The sequence below is a fragment of the Acipenser ruthenus genome, chromosome 3, assembly GCF_902713425.1.
Source record: "Acipenser ruthenus chromosome 3, fAciRut3.2 maternal haplotype, whole genome shotgun sequence".
NCBI lineage: Eukaryota > Metazoa > Chordata > Actinopteri > Acipenseriformes > Acipenseridae > Acipenser > Acipenser ruthenus.
Window position 1 is genome coordinate 59,128,707 of NC_081191.1, and position 21,844 is coordinate 59,150,550.

At 37.9% G+C, this 21,844-nt stretch overlaps 1 protein-coding gene across 3 annotated transcripts in view; it reads right to left on the reverse strand.

Moving 5' to 3' along the window:
• Positions 1 to 21,844, reverse strand: part of LOC117435482 (E3 ubiquitin-protein ligase HECW1) — a 189,535-nt gene that overhangs the window by 19,567 nt on the left and 148,124 nt on the right. For all 3 annotated transcript variants that reach the window (XM_059014511.1, XM_059014498.1, XM_034058677.3), the window contains 8 exons: positions 16,301 to 16,397; positions 15,208 to 15,291; positions 13,393 to 13,502; positions 11,942 to 12,062; positions 7,991 to 8,104; positions 7,174 to 7,326; positions 1,478 to 1,576; positions 918 to 1,047 (listed from right to left, as the gene is read on the reverse strand). In XM_059014511.1, the coding sequence (XP_058870494.1) occupies positions 918 to 1,047; positions 1,478 to 1,576; positions 7,174 to 7,326; positions 7,991 to 8,104; positions 11,942 to 12,062; positions 13,393 to 13,502; positions 15,208 to 15,291; positions 16,301 to 16,397 (908 nt within the window). The remainder of the gene's footprint in view (positions 1 to 917; positions 1,048 to 1,477; positions 1,577 to 7,173; positions 7,327 to 7,990; positions 8,105 to 11,941; positions 12,063 to 13,392; positions 13,503 to 15,207; positions 15,292 to 16,300; positions 16,398 to 21,844) is intronic.

A 21,844-nucleotide genomic window follows, 5' to 3' on the forward strand; every position in this document is an offset into this window, starting at 1 on the left:
CCCCCACCACATGAGTTATTTCAGTCTAAACTTGGTAGAAATACCAACAATTCAAATTTCAGAGGGGGTTAATGACCAATGGGGGGACTTGAAACCAAAAGTGTTTCACAAAATGTGGAAGAGTGGTCCCTAAGGTTCTTACAGCAATACTAACATTTTAGGATCTGCATCCCTACAGGGTAAAGGGGATTTTTTTGGTCAGGATCACTTTTTCACTTTAGGTTGACCTTTACCAGGTCACAGCTCGAAGGGCAAATTAAAAAACAAAAAAAAGAATAGCATTTCTGAACTCAGCGGGCCCGAAAACCCCCAGGTGAATTTTTCTAGCAAAATCTGAGACGGTCAGGCAACGGCTCTGGTTGAGTTGGTATGTAATGACACGTAAGACTTACAGTTTTTTCAAAGTATACTTCTGGGCTTTTTAAACTCAATGCAGACTTTTTTTAAGCACTGTCAACTTAAAAGAATTATGTCAGTAACATAAATTCCACACCATAGATGTTAATTCAAAATAAGAGCTATCAGTATGATAGACAGTATGTACAGAATAGTACAGCGTAAGACTTGGCAATTAAATATTGAATCACAATTTGAAAGAATTCTCCAGATATAGGCAAGTGTGACATACAGATGGATGGATGGATGACTGAACAGACAGACTCCCTACATCCCCAGAATCTTACCATCTCAGTAACTTGTGCTAAATAATGTTAATACCAAGTTTCATAACAACTGGATAAGTGGTTCTTCAGATACATACAAAAACGTGAAGCGTGACATACTGTACATACAACGGCCTGCACCATCTCAGGGCTGAGACTAAATCTTTGGCTTGATGTACAGTACTATGTCAGTCAGGTATGCTGCAGTTTTGTGAGCCTGCTTGCATACACTAGCAGTTGTAAAATTCAACATACCTGTCCAAACACCTCCTCGTTTACAGTAAAGGTTAAGTCCAAGATGTCAGTGATGTCATTGTCCTTCATCCACTGTAAACTCTGATGGAACTCCTCATCAAGGTACTCTAGATCACTCAGGTCACACGGTCTGCAATACAGAAAGAGCTCTGTGAAACATAATGGCGTCATGGCTCTGTTATGCAAGTTTTTTTTAACATCAGATGAATGGTGTTAACAAAATCACCTGCTTTCGCAAGCCTGTTTTATTTTCCAAAAAAAACACACAACCATGTTTACTATATATAGTTCATCTCTTCAAAGTCTGCCAGCAGATACCACATTACACTGTGATCTTATTGGATCTCTGAACCTTAGTGAAGGTAGGCCTAGTCAGTGATGTTAGTTGCTCTGAGGAGGTTAGTATCCCCAAAAAACAACTAAGGCCCGACATAGGTTTAATGAGAATATGTCCTTGCAAGTAATGTATTTTTGGTCTAGCTTATTTCTTCAAAAGATAGATTTTCATCAATCCCTGTTTCCCAATCAATTAGTTCAGAGCATCCCAAACAAATACTTACAGTCTCAGCAGAGCCTTGTAGAAAGGTCTTGTAAAAAAAGCATCCAGCAGATACTGGTGAATCAGCGCCAGGCCAAGGATACGGCCACTGAACCTGAACCTTTGGATCAGAGCACAGGAAAGGAGTTGGCTTTAGACAGTCATCTCATACTAAACAAAACAAACAGTGTGGCATCATTTTCCCTGATCAATTTGAAGGAGATCCACCCTGTTCTTCACAGCAATGCCAGTAGAAAAAGGCAGGGCTTGAATAACCTTGGGTTTTCCTGCACCCACTGTCTGCCAACGCTGTCAGCTCAACTGAAAACCCTGCCTGACATAAAGATCTATGCTTTACACTCATAAGCTTCAGAGTAAAACAAACCTTGAGCTTGATTCATGAAGAAATGCATACAAGCTCACAGAATATCATTAAACTTGTGTCTCTGCCATTTCTTAGACTTAGAGGACCAGTTCCTATATTATTTATTGTGCATGATTATACAGGATATCATGTCAAAGCCTCAAGGACCTTGAATACAATTACTGCAGTCATATGAACTTAAAGAAACACTTCTGAAACTTACACAAGGTATTTTAAATAGTCATTTAAGAGATATCTCTTTTAAATAGATGATCCAGCTATTACAGTATTACATGTTGAATAAGGAAAATACATTCTGCCAAGGTACAACATTTATTTAGGGTCACATGTTTTGTGTTTTGTTTTTTAAAATGGTTTCTGTGTAATATTCGTTTTGTGTAAGGAACAGGCCAATGGCCTTCTAGTAACAGTTGAGATATTGTTTAGCTGTTACAGCTGTTTCTATTCTAGTAAAAAAAGAGAATTGTTATACATTACTGAAGTCTCTCTTCATGTGTGCTCCAGAGCTGCACAGTCAAAATGATGTGTCACTAGCTACTCAGTCTTGCTTTGACGCTGGAGAGACAACTACTGCCACTTGAGAAACTTATATGCCTTTGACAGGTGACTAACATACCAACAGCATAACTAGTGGTAAAACAAGATATATTCAAGAGACATTTTATCTTGTGTTTTTCTTAAGGCATAGATACTTGCTTTAATCCAAAATATAAAAAAGGTACAGATTATGAAAACCTGACACAGTCTGAGTGGGAAAAGAGGCAATATGGTTGTACTTGTGATTAATAGTCAGGGGATCCTCATTTAATTTCACAAGTGGGTTTGGGGAAATTACCTTTGGTGAACTAGATGTAAACTACAGGTAAGAGAACACAGAGGAACAGTGTGAATGAAAATAAATATATTGTATTGGGCTATCTCATATTAATAAAATCTATCTGAAACAACCTGTGGGATTAGAGCTTGACTATTCAAAAGTATTCTATAAGTGTAACAGAAATGTAGGAACATAACACCCCCTGTTCGGAAAATAACTATTATTTGCAAGTAATATTCTTCTATATAGTATACCATAGTGTTTTTGATAGGGTTGTATACAAGAACTGTGCTTAATACAAGATGTAACCCATCATGCAGGTGTGTGTTTTATTATGAAATTGATGGTACTCAGGTCAGTGTTTGTCAAGAGAGACAGTTGTTCCGAATTTGTAGACACAGTGCAATCTTACAGTTTAGAGCCACAGTCAAACCATAGCATATCTGTTTATAACACATCACAGCACCCCCAATGCTGTATTATTTTGCAATGCCTTACACTTGCTTGCCCACTCGCCAGTTGAAACAATAAAAAAATGTATCTTGATTCAGCACACTACCTACTACCCCTCCCCCCCCACTCTCTCGCTCTTCGGGGAGAACAGCAAAAAAAAAGTTTTAAAAACATATGTAAATATACCCCAACATTAGAAATGGCCGGTGTCCCGTTTTTGCAATTTGAAAAGGTGGTCACCCTACAGGTATGATCTAGCACAGCCACTTCGCTTCAAACAACCCGCTGCTTACTTTTTAAACGCAGTTAAAGTTTCAGCCCTGAATAGGCACATTTTCATTCTTTTACTAATAAAACAAATTCCTGGATGGGACAAACATGACAATGAACGTGCTGCATATGGCCTTTATTAAAGAATGCCAGATGCCCTTGGGTAACCAAGTTTTTTATATTGTTTCTGATCGATTTCCACATCTGTATAACTTGGCAAAGTGTTGTCTTACACTTCCAACCAATTCAGTGGATGCAGAACATGCAGTCTCAATGTATGGGCAAGTCTTCACAACACAGAGGCAAGAGAATGTCGGCAGCAACTGCATGCTTGCCTTAAACAAATGACAGCACTCCGTTTTAGTAAGGAAGCAAGTACCACTATTTTTAGGCTTTTATAGTGCTTTTAAGGCTTTTATTATCTACTTAGGTTTAATTTAATGTTTAAACAGGTCTGCGAAATGTCAACAAAATACTAATTTTATTCCATAACCTACTCAGGAAAATTATGTAAATTCTCTGCGGTTTCAGTAGACTCTTAACTATAAACAAATTAGACTGTTTTCTCTGATTGCCCTGTTGCAATCCCCAAACCAGTCAATCATTAATCAGTGCTGGTGTAAAGCCTTTCATTACAAACACACTACCATAAATCTGAATATGGGTTATAGTGGAAAAATAATATACTGAATACTCTGAATTCTCCACTGGCACATCCAACCCATGAGGGCTCGGTACATAAGAATAAGAACATAAGAAAGTTTACAAACGAGAGGAGGCCATTCAGCCCATCTTGCTCGTTTGGTTGTTAGTAGCTTATTGATCCCAGAATCTCATCAAGCAGCTTCTTGAAGGATCCCAGGGTGTCAGCTTCAACAACATTACTGGGGAGTTGGTTCCAGACCCTCACAATTCTCTGTGTAAAAAAGTGCCTCCTATTTTCTGTTCTGAATGCCCCTTTATCTAATCTCCATTTATGACCCCTGGTCCTTTTTTCTTTTTTCAAGTCAAAGAAGTCCCCCGGGTTGACATTGTCTATACCTTTTAGGATTTTGAATGTTTGAATCAGATCGCCGCGTAGTCTTCTTTGTTCAAGACTGAATAGATTCAGTTCTTTTAGCCTGTCTGCATACGACATGCCTTTTAAACCTGGGATAATTCTGGTTGCTCTTCTTTGCACTCTTTCTAGAGCAGCAATATCCTTTTTGTAACGAGGTGACCAGAACTGAACACAATATTCTAGGTGAGGTCTTACTAATGCATTGTAGAGTTTTAACATTACTTCCCTTGATTTAAATTCAACACTTCTCACAATATATCCAAGCATCTTGTTAGCCTTTTTTATAGCTTCCCCACATTGTCTAGATGAAGACATTTCTGAGTCAACATAAACTCCTAGGTCTTTTTCATAGTTCCCTTCTTCAATTTCACTATCTCCCATATGATATTTATAATGCACATTTTTACTGCCCGCATGCAATACTTTACACTTTATTAAATCTCTATTAAATTTCATTTGCCATGTGTCTGCCCAATTTTGAATGCTGTCTAGATCATTTTGAATGACCTTTGCTGCTTCAACAGTGTCTGCCACTCCTCCTATTTTTGTGTCGTCTGCAAATTTAACGAGTTTGCTTACTATATCAGAGTCTAAATCATTAATGTAGATTAGGAATAGCAGAGGACCTAATACTGATCCCTGTGGTACACCACTGGTTACCTCACTCCATTTTGAGGTTTCTCCTCTGATCAGTACTTTCTGTTTTCTACCTGTTAACCACTCCCTAATCCATGTGCATGCATTTCCTTGAATCCCTACTGCGTTCAGTTTGAGAATTAATCTTTTATGCGGGACTTTGTCAAAAGCTTTCTGGAAATCTAAATAAACCATGTCGTATGCTTTGCAGTTAAGGATTTTCGTTATTACGTTGCATCAGTCAGTACACTCCAGAAAGACAAACAACAAACAACACGCGGGCAGTGAGTGTGATGAGAGAAAAGTACAGCCTTGGGACACTGAGGAAGTGCTAGCTCTAGTTTATATGTTGGCAGATAGAAGAGTTCAAAAAGATCTGGAGTCTTGCATCAAAAATGAGAAAGTTGAATGACGATTTGAAGCAAATGGACATAAACCGCGGGTACGGTACACTTAACTCACACCTCAAAAACAAAACACAAAAGTCTCATCCTTGACCTTTATTATATTAATATAAAGAAAAAAAATGTGGAAAATAAAACAATTCTAAACTTATTTACAAAAATATAGTAAAACAAAATACAGCTGTACCATACATACAACTACGGCTCTCGTTGCGCCAAACAAAAAACAACTGTAGAAAAAAACAACTATCCTTAAAATGGGCAAATTATATTTTTAAAACCTTCTTTTTTCCCCTTCAATAGAACTAAATCAGAAAACACTGCAGCTTAAAGTCTAACAACTGCGCGTCTTTTTCTGATAATAAGCTGAAGCTCAGAGCAGCCGATTCAAATTGGCCGTCGTTCTGAGACACGGGGGAGGGGCGGAGCCAGCAGCACAACAGATACAAACAAAAGCCAGGCAGGCTTCCCAGCGACAGGGTGTGGAAGCAACAGCGTGGGAGAAGTACAGTCATGGAAAAGTACAGAGCAGTTAGAAGCAGTTTGAAAGCAGGTTGACAGCTGCAGAAGCTAAACTAAACTTAAAAAAAAAAAAAGAAAAAAATTAACATTTCAAGCCAGGTCTTCAAGCCAGTAATCTGTGACACCTGCATGATGTGGGAAATCCGAGAAAACCCAGCAGAGCTAAACCAAGTGTGTGTAAACTGCCGCACGATCCAGGACTTGCTTAAACTAGTAAGTATGCTAGAAATGGAGCTGCAGGAAATGAGACAGCAACAGGAGCTTGAGGAGCTGGCACACCTACAATTCATGCAATTCATGGAAGTCAGCACCCCTAGCAGACTGAAAGCCACTAGGGAGATAGAAGAGGGTCAAAACAGCTGGGTTCAAGTAGGCAGAAGCAGGGAAAAAAAAGAAACTTTGTCAAACACAACCACCAGAAATCAAAACATCCAACAATTTAGATGATCAAAACCAACATCAAGAGAACCATTTGTTTGCACATCTGAGTTAATTAATAACAATCATTAATAACAACTGTCTTTCGTTGCGTGTGACGTCAGTAGCATGGCTCTGCTCTGTAGTGGAAAAACAACCAAGGCTCTCCTTAAACGCACCGTGAGGGCTTGGCTCGGTTGTACAGTGGAAAAAAGGCATCAGTGCCTGAAGTGCTGTAAACTCTGATAGACCCACAATTACTTCATGTGTTGCCAACACTGACTCAACCTGCTTGTGAGCACGGCACTGGAATATGGGTAAGGGACATGCCAGATGTTAGTGAAATATTATGCAACTATCAACTTTAGACAGGGAGTTACTTCCTTTTTAGAATTCTAAGGAAGCCCCCTATAAACCAGAGGCTAAGGATTTAGTTCAGCTTGTACGTCAGTGTTATGGGAACCTGTTCCACTACAGACAAAAATCATACAGTGCTAACAAAAAATGTGTTTGAACTATGTAAAAATGCTGCTTGCTTAAAAGGTTTAGTAATGACAAAAGAATGGTAAGACTGATTGATTGAAGCAGGCTGTAGGTAATTAGGAACTGACCTTGAAAGGCAATAACCACAAAGTTACCTACAGCCCACCCTAGCCCAAGAATTTCTTGATTTATGAGCCTTGTGTTGTTTTAGCAGGGAAAGAAAAAGAAAGGAGAAAAATACAACTACAGATGAAAACAAAGACTAGTTTACCATTCCAGATGATTTTCGACAAATGCTGACATGGGGCTGATCTGCACTGTGTACGTGTCATTGGCAGAGTACTCAAACAAGCCATAGTAGGGGTTGAACAGTTCTTGGGAAAGCAGGAAGAAGAATTCTCTTGAGGGTCCACTGTAGTCCAAGCTGTTTAAAAAGAAGGTGAAAGGATCAGCTCCCTGTACACAAGACAAGGAGGTCTATTCAACTGAAATAAACGATGCTGGATCCAACAACCACCGCCGTTTAAATCATTAAAATAGGATCCTCCCAGGTGATTTACATATTTGTACTTACAAAAACAAACAAGCATTGTTGTATATTGGATTTTGATAACCATGGTAAACAAAATTATCTACAGTATTTCAATTAAATAGGTGTATGGAGATCCACCACTGTTCAGATCTGTACATAAAATCTATTTTTTTAACTGCCTTCATTTTTTTTTCTGTGTGGTACTCTTCCGCTGTTGTGTAGTTTTCATAAATTAGCAAACATTTTCTAATGGTCATGTTACACACTCTCAACTTCTCCCCCCCACCTGGATACACACTCCTCCCCCCCCCCCCCCCCCCACATTTAGAAAGGCTCTGTCACCGTTGATACAGATATACAGTATGTTTGACAGTATCTACTTATGATGACTTACAGCTAATTTCATTGTGCAAATTATTACAGTTTTTGTTAGTCGCCACAATTGGCTCACTGTGTGAACCTGAGGCAAAACACTTCACCTCACTTCAATCTATGTTATGTAGTGGAACTGTGAGTAAGCTTAGAATTGCCTGTCAGCAGCAACATGGAGCCTTACCCTTCCTCACCCACGAATGAGACATAGAGCTTGTTTCTCTGGAGTTCCTTGCGTGAGTAGGCCATCACCTGATTAAAAGTGCCCTCCAGTAGGTGATCTCGACGGATAATCAATCTGTAAGAGACCAAGAGCAATGGAGACTGCAAGTAAGTACAGATTCATTCACAAAATCTATGTCTGATACACTGAACGCTTAAACTGTGACAACTGCAAATCAGGACACACAGTTCCACTAAAACGAAGCCCTAATAAATCCTTGTTAAATTGTATCTGTAAAACAGTTTTAGAAAAGCTTTAAAACTATTATTGCATATCTTTTACTGACAGAGGGAATATATCCTTTATACAGTGTGGATGTCTAAAGCCTGCCGCACACAGCCCGACTCAAGCCGTCCCGATTCATCTCATCTCAACTGGCCGTACAGAGTCTGGATGAATCGTATCAGTGTGCGTGCCCTTAAAACCAAGATTATGCAGATTTCAGTCGGGATGTCTTCAGATTTGAAGACTGAACATGTTGAATCTTTTTCAGACGTGCAGCAGTTGTCGACCAAGACTGACCGAGACCGATTAGTCATATGGGTGTCAACCAATGGTGAAGCAGATTTAAATGACGTAGCTTGTCATGTAACTTGTCATACAAGATGGCGGATTATTGACAGCTTTAGTTCCACAGGCAAAAATACATTAGTCTTGAATTGCTCTGAGTGTCCCGAATTAAAAAATACCAGATATATGCACATTTGAATAGTTTTTTTAGGTGTTTTCTAATCAAAGGTAAATGATCAATTGACCTTTTTATTACACCGTGTAACAATTTTTTTTTTTTTTTGGTTCCTGGGTAGTAAGTGTTATTTCCTAATTGCTTATGCCTCAAAAGTATAGAAAATGTCTATTATTCCCCACAAACTTTGCTTTTGTGACCAGGAGTGATATTTTGAAATTTACCTATTTCCAATGAGAAAACGGGCGAATTTGTGTCTTTTCGTTCACATAAAGTCAGAAAAAAACAACATATGAATCCAAATTAACATGTATTTATACTAAAGTAATACAAAAATGACTACAAAAGATTTAGAAGAGAGTAGTTTTTCGAGATTTACGATTATACTGTAAATCACTTTCTCGAATCAGCCCCCAAATGTAGTCTCCCATCATGTTCTCGTTATACTGTCCTTGGTAGCGGCGTTCAAAGTCCAGTATATCCTGGTGGAAGCGCTCGCCTTGCTCCTCTGAGTACGCTCCCATGTTCTTCTTGAATTTATCAAGATGAGCATCAAGGATATGGACTTTGAGGGACATCCTACAGCCCATTGTGCCGTAGTTCTTCACCAGAGTCTCAACCAGCTCCACATAGTTTTCGGCCTTGTGATTGCCGAGGAAGCCCCGAACCACTGCGACAAAGCTGTTCCAAGCCGCTTTCTCCTTACTAGTGAGCTTCTTGGGGAATTCATTGCACTCCAGGATCTTCTTTATCTGTGGTCCGACGAAGACACCGGCTTTGACCTTTGCCTCAGACAGCTTAGGGAAGAAGTCTTGAAGGTACTTGAAGGCTGCCGACTCCTTATCTAGAGCTCTGACAAATTGTTTCATAAGGCCCAATTTGATGTGCAGTGGTGGCATCAGCACCTTCCGGGGGTCCCAGCCATACTCATCATACTTCAAGGCGTCCAGCAAGGTCTTGATGCTGTTGTAATCCTCTTTGAGGTGCACCGAGTGAGCCAGGGGAAGAGACGGGTACTTGTTACCATTATGGAGCAGCACGGCTTTGAGGCTCCTGGATGAGCTGTCAGGACAGTATAACGAGAACATGATGGGAGACCACATTTGGGGGCTGATTCGTGAAAGTGATTTACAGTATAATCGTAAATCTCGAAAAACTACTCACTTCTAAATCTTTTGCAGTCATTTTTGTATTACTTTAGTATAAATGCATGTTAATTTGGATTCATATGTTGTTTTTTCCTGACTTTATGTGAACGAAAAGACACAAATTCGCCCATTTTCTCATTGGAAATAGGTACATTTCAAAATATCACTCCTGGTCACAAAAGCAAAGTTTGTGGGGAATAATAGCCATTTTCTATACTTTTGAGGCATAAGCAATTAGGAAATAACACTTACTACCCAGGAACAAAAATTGTTTTACATAGTGTTATCAATCTACAGGCAGCCTATATTTTCTTACTGCGCTAAAACAGAAGTAACCGGTGTGTCGAACTCCAATAGGTCACAAATCACAAGCCCCTAGATCCACACACTGAGAAAAAAACGCCAGGTTGGATTTTATTTACCACATGCTAAAGTGTAGTAGACAAACTATACAAAAAGTCAAACACTGACTGAAACGTTTGCACGGTGTAAATGGTCAATTAATTAATAGGCTAAGCGCTTCTTTTGGTTGCCTCGCGGCGCTGTCTCCGCCGTCTAATCAGCATACGATGACATGCATAATATGAGGGTCGCTATGTTGGGCTAAGTTAATACAAAAATGTGTACAGGGCAGTGTTAATTAAATTTGCATACATAGTAATCACCAGTATTTATTTGTGGTCAGTAATTCAGTCTTACCAGTGTGCAACACCCAGTCAGAAAAAACTCAATTGTGACGTCAAACCAAAACTGAGCACAACTGATCGCAGAATCTATGCAAACTCAGATGAGATGAGTCGGGACGGCTTGAGTCAGGCTGTGTGCAGCGGGCTTTACACTGAGTTAAGCATGTGGGTTCTCAGTGCCACATGTCAGACTTGGAGTTCATCGCAAACAAAGACTGCTAGGAATGTCTGTATTAATGGGTAGATGCTTTTAGCACAAGAGATGTAAAAAAAATCATTATGGGTCTATTCAATTGACTTTAACAGTGAGGGAGCTATACTGCTTAAATATTAAAAATAGAAACAGACATTTTACATACTTTTAAAGATTTTCAGAAGGGATTATTTTAAACAGTGATCATATAAATATAGTCCATATTATAAGAAAGTGGCTGATATTTGAATGTATTTTTCAAATCACTATATACCCTTCGAGACCATTTGTTAAACAATTAATTATTTATTCAACCTCTTTACTTCTAAGCCTATTGCATGCCCTGTGCACCAGAAACATAAATGTATTTTTAGTTATGAAGGTTATTTTAACTACAATAAGGTATGGTAGTACATAAGTTAGATAGTGTGGCATTCTCTTCATGACTTTAACCCCCAACATGGACTTAATTTGAGGGCACAGATGGCCAAGGGTCAATGCATTTAGGCATAACAATGATTGTGTTTTATTGTTCTAATCATTGGCTATTCTGTTACAGGACACAGAAGCAGGGCTCTGGATCCCACAGAAGCTAATTAGGTGTCAGAATGACTGGTGTGGATAATCTCATACTAAAATAAAGTTTCTTAAATGAAGGTGACATTTCGAAAAACAGCAGGATATATGAGCTGGTAAAACTGAGCTGGATATTCAGTAAATTTCCTCACAAGATGTATTTGCTGAACCGGAAGATTCTAATTTGTGAAAATTTAAGAAGCTGACACTAATTTCATTTTAACATGTACATATTCAGCTGACCCTGTTAAACGGTATTACCAAAAAAAAAAAACATTTGTTGCAGATTACTGTAATATCCAAAGCATTATATATCGATGTTGTGACTTTTGCAACCTTCAGCCAACAGTTAACAAGCAGGAGGCCTCTTTAATAAAACATATTTTACATTATGCCGTATAGTGTACTGAAAAAGTATGATGACACAAATGAAAATAATTCAAGCACATCTTATTATAAACATTAAAGCAGGTTTTGATGAATAACACAATAATACTGGTTCAACCACCAAATTCAATGTCCATTATTCTGGACCCAATGCTACAATCTCATTTTAATAATGAAATCTCATTTGGGTTGTGCAAACCGTTTCAAGGCTGCTGTTCTAACATGAAGGCAACTTACTTGATTTTTCCTGGCCCTTGTCCATAGCCCTTTGCCTCCAGCTTTCTATAAAAGTTGCGGAGCTTTGCTTCAAAATCTCTGCGGTACGGTGCAGGAGCCCTGGCACCAGCTCTCTGCAATCCTGCCAAGACAAACAAACCATTCTTAGCACTCGGTGTGTCCACAAAGTATCAGACAAACTACCGACTCATCAATGTTTTGGGAGGTCAGTTTTAAATGGCACCTATGGCTTGAACGAGAGATGACTTGTTTTTAAATCTTCTGCAGAGAACACATAAAACCAAGATATTTTATAGCTTCTGACCCCGTTGCATTTATCATCCTTACACACTCTTACTTTGAACATATAAGAAATATAAGAAATGTGGATAAATGCTTTACTTTAATTAGTACATGTTTGGCAGTAAAACCTGCTCTTCAATGGCCAGGCTATTTCCTAGTTTTGCTCTTATCCTTTGTGATTAATTTCAATGACAATCTGCAAGGCAAATCATTTAACAGATTTAAATGTTTATTACAAAGCATTTCTTAGTCTTAAAATCTGTAAGGACTGTCACACTAGATTATATTTTGTTATACTTTTTGTACTATATTAAGCACTTCTGCTGTGATTATAACAAGTAGAAAATAGAATTATTACTTAAAATGATGCATCATAGGAAGCAGCAGGAGCTCTGATTTACAGTCATGTATTTTTAACATTAAATAGGTTTTTGAAAGCACAAAACAGGCTATTTAAAGTATCATGTTATTATTTTATTTTGGAGATACACCGATGATACACCATGTTAGTGTGTGCATCTGAGCAAAACTAAATTGGGCCCAGGCTAAACACTCGTCCAGCCCTGTTGCTTGTTAGAAGAGTCTCCCTTTCCAGGACAACAATAATATGAGCAGGTGTCCTTTTTCGTACAGGGTTATCATAATGTGGAATATCTGCAATATGATTTAGTAGCCATTCAGAAATAAGTAAAATGTTAATACTTTGAAAGTGATTAATGATCAAGTTTTGGGCATGCTCAGAGCTTTTTACAGGAACAAGGGCGTCAATTGAAGCATTACCTATGTTGTGCATCTTTTGGCCCACCCTGTATATGTATATATTCATATTTGACAGCCACAGTGACAGCAATTTATTGTCGTCCTGTCATATATTATTCCTTAGAGAGATATTTCATGAATTTACATAGAAAACAGCTACTCATAAAGCATTCACTTCCTAAATGGCAAATAGTTCGGTTTAGCTAAGTATGCGATACATCCCTAGAGAACACAGGCATTCACAAAATCTCAGACATGCATACTGCTTGACCAAATGGAATTCACAAATTTGTTTTGTTGTTTTGTCTATTGACCTTGGCTATTAGCTCCCTGCAATAGGAATTCTTGAATGTATATTTTCTGTGTTAAGCAGGCAACTCTAAGATTAACCTTCCTTCAAAAACAGTGACCTGGGGAGTTCTGAGGTGAGGACCCAGGAGAGCAGCGGGGAGAGAAGCTGAAGCCGGGGTGAAATGAGGAATGTGGCGGGACGTACGACATGATCTCTTCTTCGAAGAGGCTGTAAGAGAACAAAGTATGACAGGTTAGTGGGGGCAGAAACAAATCACATGTCAGGCTAGTGTGAAGATCAGCCCTCACAGGAGATTTACCTGTTATATTCTGGATTTAGAGACTTTCAGTAAACCTACGGTACACCTCAAGGTCCCACGGCTGAGAAAACTGAGACTGATGGTGATGAAAGTGTACAGTTTCGATTTTGTTACAAAAGCCATTTAATACAAAGCAGTTAAATCTATCACTTAATACATTGTCTGCCCCTAAAATTGTTAACATTTACATGTTTCACATAAAACTACACCTAAGTGCTTATTAAGGACCTTTACTTATTGTTGTATATGTCACACAAATACATCGAGAGAAGTCTTGGAAAAAAACACATTTACTGCTCTTAAGTCATTGTTTTTTGATTGAGAAACACCCATATACAGTAACTATACTGTATACATACGTGACACACTGAGCAAGTAGTTTAACTTTCTTTGAATGTACACATTACTTTTTTTTGGACAGAACAAAAAGATAAACATATTGTATTATTTGACCATTTGTAGAAATATAATATGACGATGATGCAAAACGATCTTTCATGTGACAGAATACAAGAATATTTATACATAGTAAAGTATAAATATTTAAAAAAACATTCAACACGCCCATTCAGACTTGTTTAGTAAATTTGGCTGATAGCTCCAACGCAAAAATGCCTTTATAAATGTTTCTACATTAGAATAGTAGTACAAACTATAAACTTTTTGTTTTGCCATTGGAAGCTATCCTTAATATTTTGTAATATGATTCTGAAGTGTACACTTACATGACAGTTATGTTCTCTGGCCACAGTTGTGTAGTGACAAACAGTAAGAAACACACATTATCAAAGAGATGCATATTTTCTTTGGCTGGGCCAGTGTGATTTTATTTACGTGATAACACGTAATTGGATTATATAGGCTTTGGGAACTCCTTTTGGGAATTTCCCAGTGCTCAGAATGGTTAATCTCTGCTTTGAAGACTGTTTTGCAAAGAGAGAAGAAATACTACCCCCAAGGAGATCAAAGAGTTAAGCAGGATTGTAATCCAGTTAGGGTTTTCAATGGCATGTTGTGATCCTTGTTTGTGTCATAATTTGGTATTGCACCAAGAACCAAAATAGTTTTGTAAAACACTGACTAACTTTTTCACTCTTGAATATTTAAAACAAAAAGGAGTCTTGAATACCAATACGTCAAGCTTTTATATCTTCACACATTAACATATTTCTGGTTTGAATTTTCAAAAGAATGACAAACCAATTTGTTCAAAAGCCAATGTTCCTTCTGCATACTACATCCAAATGTAAGTGTAATGTACATTAATATGGACAGTAACATTCCCAATAACTTGTGGACGATGGAGTCAAGATTCATCACAAGCTGCTCTTTTGACATATGTAACAATTTTGCTATGTATCTGTAGCACGGTTCTCTAGATGTTCAGGTAAAAACTTGGTCAAGTAGAGAAACGTTTCGGCAAGTACCATCGTTGGTATCATTTCTTTAGCAATACGTGATATGTGTAACGTTAAATATATATATATATTTAACGTCTGGTAACAGTTCCAGCTAAAATATGAATTGAATAGTAGTATTAATGATAGAGTGTAGAGTGTTAATGATTTAAACACAGAAACTTCATCAGACAGATACCTACTGTAAATGTCTTACCTTAACAAAATGACTAGGTCTGCATCACACGATAACTTTTCTACTCCGTGAGTGCCTTCTGTTCTTATGTAATGAATCTTCTCCCTTGAAACAAAGTATCCAGGACAAGAGGACAGCAAGTATGTTAGTAACCTAACCCCTCTGCCATGGCTGTAAAGACAACATTCTTAGCTGTAAAGAACCATATCAGTATCATGGAAAAGTAGATCACCATGACGTGCCTCAATCCATTACTTGCAAAAATATATGGGGGCCGCCTCTACTTGTATACCCTGTATTAAAAATGCAACGGTGCACACAACTTTCTTCAGTGCTAATACCACACTTCCATTTATGCTGAGTGCTGCTCTGATGGAGCTTGGATGACATTCCTACTTTGAAGAAATCAGTGTGAAATTACATGAAATATATAGGATGTGATGGGATAATGACAGCAACAGATATCCCATTTTGACCTCTGCAGGTGCGTGTTTGTTTCACTTTAGGAATCCTTCATTACCATTCTCTCTAATGTTGAATTAAACAGACTTGCAGAAGGGAGGGAGTCTACAATTAGAAGAGCAATCTCAACAAAAATGACTTCCTCAATGGTCTTTCACAGTGGAAATGGTATAGAACTTCAGGAATAGAAATTCAGACGAAATAAAACTTTGCTCTGTGGCCAAAAGAATGTTTAGAAACACCACACACAGTATCTATACAGATTCTTTAATATGATGTAACAAAGCTATAAGAGGGATAGAGAGGTAAGGTAAGTAGTTAAATATGACAATTACAAATCTAGATCTTTTCAATTCTGATGTAGAAAAGCATTGTAAAACTAGTATATATCTACCTACCTAGCTATACAAGGGCCCTTCACAAACTCCCAGATTTCGACATCTAATGTGCAAGTCAGATAGCAAAATAATTAGGGAGTAGATGTTGTGTAGATGTTTTTACTTCTCAAAAAACAACAAAATAGTACCAGTAGATACTGAACAGTGGCCTCTTTTAAAACCCTTTAGGCGTTCCTATTAGGTATAACATTTTCATGTTGCCAACAAAACAGTTTTGCGAGTGGAGGACCAGTGCAGTGCAGTTGAGTACATACCTCAGTGCATGGTTTCTAGCCAGGCTTGGCTGTCTCTCCTGAAGTATCTCAAAAATGTTCGGTTGGCGAAGGAAAGCTACTATCTTGTCATTATAGCCTGTAATTACAAAATAATTAAATATACAATAATGTATTGTACATAATTCCACACACACATTTTATATGAAGCAATTATGCTCTTTTAATACTGATGTGTTTTTAATACTCTCTGTATTTAAAGTATTATGGATTTCTTGCTGTTGCTGCATCTTGTAAAGCGCTTTGTGATGGTGGTCCACTATGAAAGGCGCTATATAAAATAAAGATTGATTGATTGATTGATTGATTGATTGATGTGTTCAACCAGTATACCTATAATTTATCTTTGAAAAACTGATACTGTAGTAGTTATCTAAATTGGGCTTTGTAAGTATATTTTCACAAAGTTGACTCTTCTAATTAGTGTCCCAGGTGTAAGCTCTCACCAGCCCAGTTTTCTTGTTACAAATAAAACACTGACACAATTACTTTCAGTTGAAACAGGACAAAGCCAGTGTGTTTATTTCTGATTACATCGAAACAATATAAACAAAACAAAACCTAAGTCCTCTAAACTTTTCCCCAAGTCTTTACCGGATGGCTAAGCAGTTTACCGGTCTCCAAACCAAACAATTCTCTTCTAGTTTTATTTCACCTCTTTTCCTTTGTTCACACTCCACACACAAACTCTTTCTCCAACCCCCAACCACCAAAACACTCAACTGTTGCCTGTTTTATTCATTACCGTGATCAGTCGCAGGTGATTATCATTTTCTCATTCTCATTCATTATTCAATAAATTAACTAATGTAGGAGACCTTTAGCAAGATGGCTTCCTGGTAACTTCAGTTTTACTAGGATGGAGTGTCCTCTCCTAAACCCCCAGGGTCCTAAAGCCTCCATAATTTTGATAGGAGAGTCCAGGTTCACTCCATCATTATATATATATACAGTGGCAATAAAGAAGCAATTACTCAAAAAGCCTCATCTTAAAGCACGTAGATGATACTGCAGACATGTGGAAAAAGGTTTTGTGGTCAGACGAGACAAAAATTGAACTTATCGGTCTAAATTCCAAGCGTTACATCTGGCGCAAGCCCAACACTGCACATCAGCCAGTCAACACCATCCCAACTGTCAAGCATGGTGGTGGCAGAATCATGTTATGTGGATGCTTCTATTCAGCAGGGACTGGGAAGCTTGTCAGGATGGAGGGGAGAATGGATGTTGCAAAGTACAGACAAATCCTTGAGGAAAACCTGTTTGAGTTAGCCAAGACTGAAACTGGGGAGGAAATTCACATTTCAGCAGGACAATGACCTGAAGCACAAAGCCAAAGCCACATTCAAGTGGTTGAACAAGAAGAGAATTAATGTTCTTGAGTGGCCCAGTCAAAGTCCTGACTTGAATCCAATCGAAAATTTATGGCAAGACTTGAAGATTGCAGACCATCGACGATCCCCAACAAACTTATCAGAACTGGAGCAATTTTCCCATGAAAAATTGGCAAAAATGTCAACATCTTACTGTGCAAAGCTAGTAGAGACCTATCCAAAATTAAGCCATCAAACAAAGCCGAGCTGCTTGAATTTTTGCGCCAGGAGTGGCATAAAGTCACCCAACATCAATGTGAAAGACTGGTGGAGAGCATGCCAAGACGCATGAAAGCTGTGCTTCAAAATCAGGGTTATTCCACCAAATATTGATTTCTGAACTCTTCCCAAGTTAAAACATTAGTATTGTGTTGTTTAAAAATGAATATGAACTTATTTGCTTTGCATTATTCGAGGTCTGACAACACTGCATCTTTTTTGTTATTTTGACCAGTTGTCATTTTCTGCAAATAAATGCTCTAAATGACAATATTATTATTTGGAATTTGGGAGAAATGTTGTCAGTAGTTTATAGAATAAAACAAAAATGTTCATTTTACCCAAACACATACCTATAAATAGTAAAACCAGAGAAACTGATAATTTTGCAGTGGTCTCTTAATTTTTTCCAGAGCTATATATATATATATATATATATATATATATATATATATATATATATATATATATATATATATACAGACGTGCTCAAATTTGTTGGTACCCCTCCACAAAAAACAAAGAATGCACAATTTTCTCTGAAATAACTTGAAACTGACAAAAGTAATTGGCATCCACCATTGTTTATTCCATATTTAATAGAAATCAGACTTTGCTTTTGATTTTTTATTCAACATAATATTGTAAATAATAAAACAAATGAAAATGGCATGGACAAAAATGATGGGACCGCTAACCTAATATTTTGTTGCACAACCTTTAGAGGCAATCACTGCAATCAAACGTTTTCTGTAGCTCTTAATGAAACTTCTGCACCTGTTAACAGGTAGTTTGGCCCACTCTTCCTGAGCAAACTGCTCCAGCTGTCTCAGGTTTGATGGGTGCCTTCTCCAGACTGCAAGTTTCAGCTCTTTCCATAGATGTTCGATAGGATTCAGATCAGGACTCATAGAAGGCCACTTCAGAATAGTCCAATGTTTTGTTCTTATCCATTCTAGGGTGCTTTTAGCTGTGTGTTTTGGGTCATTATCCTGTTGGAGGACCCATGACCTGCGACTGAGACAGAGCTTTCTGACACTGGGCAGTACGTTTCGCTCCAGAATGCCTTGATAGTCTTGAGATTTCATTGTGCCCTGCACAGATTCAAGGCACCCTGTGCCAGGCGCAGCAAAGCAGCCCCAAAACATAACCGAGCCTCCTCCATGTTTCACTGTAGGTATGGTGTTCTTTTCTTTGAAAGCTTCATTTTTTCGTCTGTGAACATAGAGCTGATGTGACTTGCCAGAAAGCTCCAGTTTTGAAATATCACTATAATCCAATTCTTTATTATCTTTTCTAAGGGGTACCAACAAATGTGTCCAGGCCATTTTAGAATATCTTTGTAGAATAAGCAATAATTCATCTCTTTTCACAACTTCTTTGCTTATAATTGGATTATAGTGATATTTCAAACTAATTAGTTTCTTTAATTAGTATCACACATGTCTCCAATCTTGTAATCAGTCATTCAGCCTATTTAAATGGAGAAAAGTAGTCACTGTGCTGTTTGGTATCATTGTGTGCACCACTCTGAACATGGACCAGAGAAAGCAAAGGAGAGAGTTGTCTGAGGAGATCAGAAAGAAAATAATGGACAAGCATGGTAAAGGTAAAGGCTACAAGACCATCTCCAAGCAGCTTGATGTTCCTGTGACAACAGTTGCAAATATTATTAAGAAGTTTAAGGTCCATGGAACTGTAGCCAACCTTCCTGGGTGCGGCCGCAAGAGGAAAATCGATCCCAGATTGAACAGAAGGATAGTGCGAATGGTAGAAAAAGAACCAAGGATAACTGCCAAAGAGATACAAGCTGAACTCCAAGGTGAAGGTACATCAGTTTCTGATCGCACCATCCGTCGCTTTTTGAGCGAAAGTGGGCTCCATGGAAGAAGACCCAGGAGGACTCCACTTTTGACAGAAAAACATAAAAAAGCCAGACTGGAATTTGCTAAAATGCATATTGACAAGCCACAATCCTTCTGGGAGAATGTCCTTTGGACAGATGAGTCAAAACTGGAGCTTTTTGGCAAGTCGCATCAGCTCTATGTTCACAGACGAAAAAATGAAGCTTTCAAAGAAAAGAACACCATACCTACAGTGAAACATGGAGGAGGCTCGGTTATGTTTTGGGGCTGCTTTGCTGCGCCTGGCACAGGGTGCCTTGAATCTGTGCAGGGCATAATGAAATCTCAAGACTATCAAGCCATTCTGGAGCGAAACGTACTGCCCAGTGTCAGAAAGCTCTGTCTCAGTCGCAGGTCATGGGTCCTCCAACAGGATAATGACCCAAAACACACAGCTAAAAGCACCCAAGAATGGATGAGAACAAAACATTGGACTATTCTGAAGTGGCCTTCTATGAGTCCTGATCTGAATCCTATCGAACATCTATGGAAAGAGCTGAAACTTGCAGTCTGGAGAAGGCACCCATCAAACCTGAGACAGCTGGAGCAGTTTGCTCAGGAAGAGTGGGCCAAACTACCTGTTAACAGGTGCAGAAGTCTTATTGAGAGCTACAGAAAACGTTTGATTGCAGTGATTGCCTCGAAAGGTTGTGCAACAAAATATTAGGTTAGCGGTCCCATCATTTTTGTCCATGCCATTTTCATTTGTTTTCTTATTTACAATATTATGTTGAATAAAAAATCAAAAGCAAAGTCTGATTTCTATTAAATATGGAATAAACAATGGTGGATGCCAATTACTTTTGTCAGTTTCAAGTTATTTCAGAGAAAATTGTGCATTCTTTGTTTTTTGTGGAGGGGTACCAACAAATTTGAGCACGTCTGTATATACACAGTACGCGGGAGAATAAAACAAAGTAGTCCCTTGCATTTGTAAATGGCAGTTAATAATAATAAAATACCTTCATTGCTCATTTCTTGTAAAGGTGGGCAGTGGACACCAATAAACTACATTCCCACATTACAATTGAGCTATAAGAGTTTAGATCAGTGTTTTTTGTTTTGTTTTTGTTTTATACTGTTAGCTAAAAAAAAAGAATGTTTATTTTTTATAGTCAACCTTTAGGAGTTTCTAGTGGCACAAATTAAAATTTACGTTCGCACAAGCAGATTTTTAGTCGCAAACAATTCCTGAGAATAGTCGCCACATATTATTTTTATTATTTTTATATTACTTTTTTTTTTTTTAATACAGGAATACATTAGTGTAAGAGCAGATGCTTTTTGATTTGGCCAATAAACTGTCTGTCTAAGGGTTTGAATGTGCTCACAAGCTGTCCATTTATGGAAAACTACTTTGGTTTGTAATCCATTATATTTTCATGAACACTACTCCAAAGTAGTTTTAATTAAACATCAAAAGAAATTTAAAACAATATATATTTTAACAGAACAGTAAACCAAACAAAAAAAGCAAACCTTTTTATCATTGAAGCAAATCACACTTTGCTTCTGTGCTTGTTTAGTAGACAGCAAATATCCTATCTGGAGACTTTTAATATAGCAATATATACAATATATACAAGGTCCTATGGGTGTTACTCAATTGGAATTCATGCAGTTAATGGCTCACACATTAGTAACACATACAACTCAATATGCCTGTTTTATTATGGAAACTATAGTAACTACTGCTCATTAGATCATGTAACACATTTAGCATTGAAGTGGAGCAAGTTTATTAGTGATGTGTACAATGCTTACTGAAATTAAACCATTTATTTTATATTTGCATTTCAAGGTACACATGTACACTTTACTTGGCATACACTTTGAAATAAATAAAGGTAGTCATATCCTGATGCTATTCTATGCAAGTGAACTGAAACAAATTAGGTGTAAGGGGACTGTGGAGTAAGCAGTATAGGCCTAGATCAGTTAGTGAGTTGGACGAAAGCAGATATTTTTCAGAGCTTGAAAGGGGATATGGAGGCTGGTGGCATTGGATAGGTGTAATTTAATAAACACAT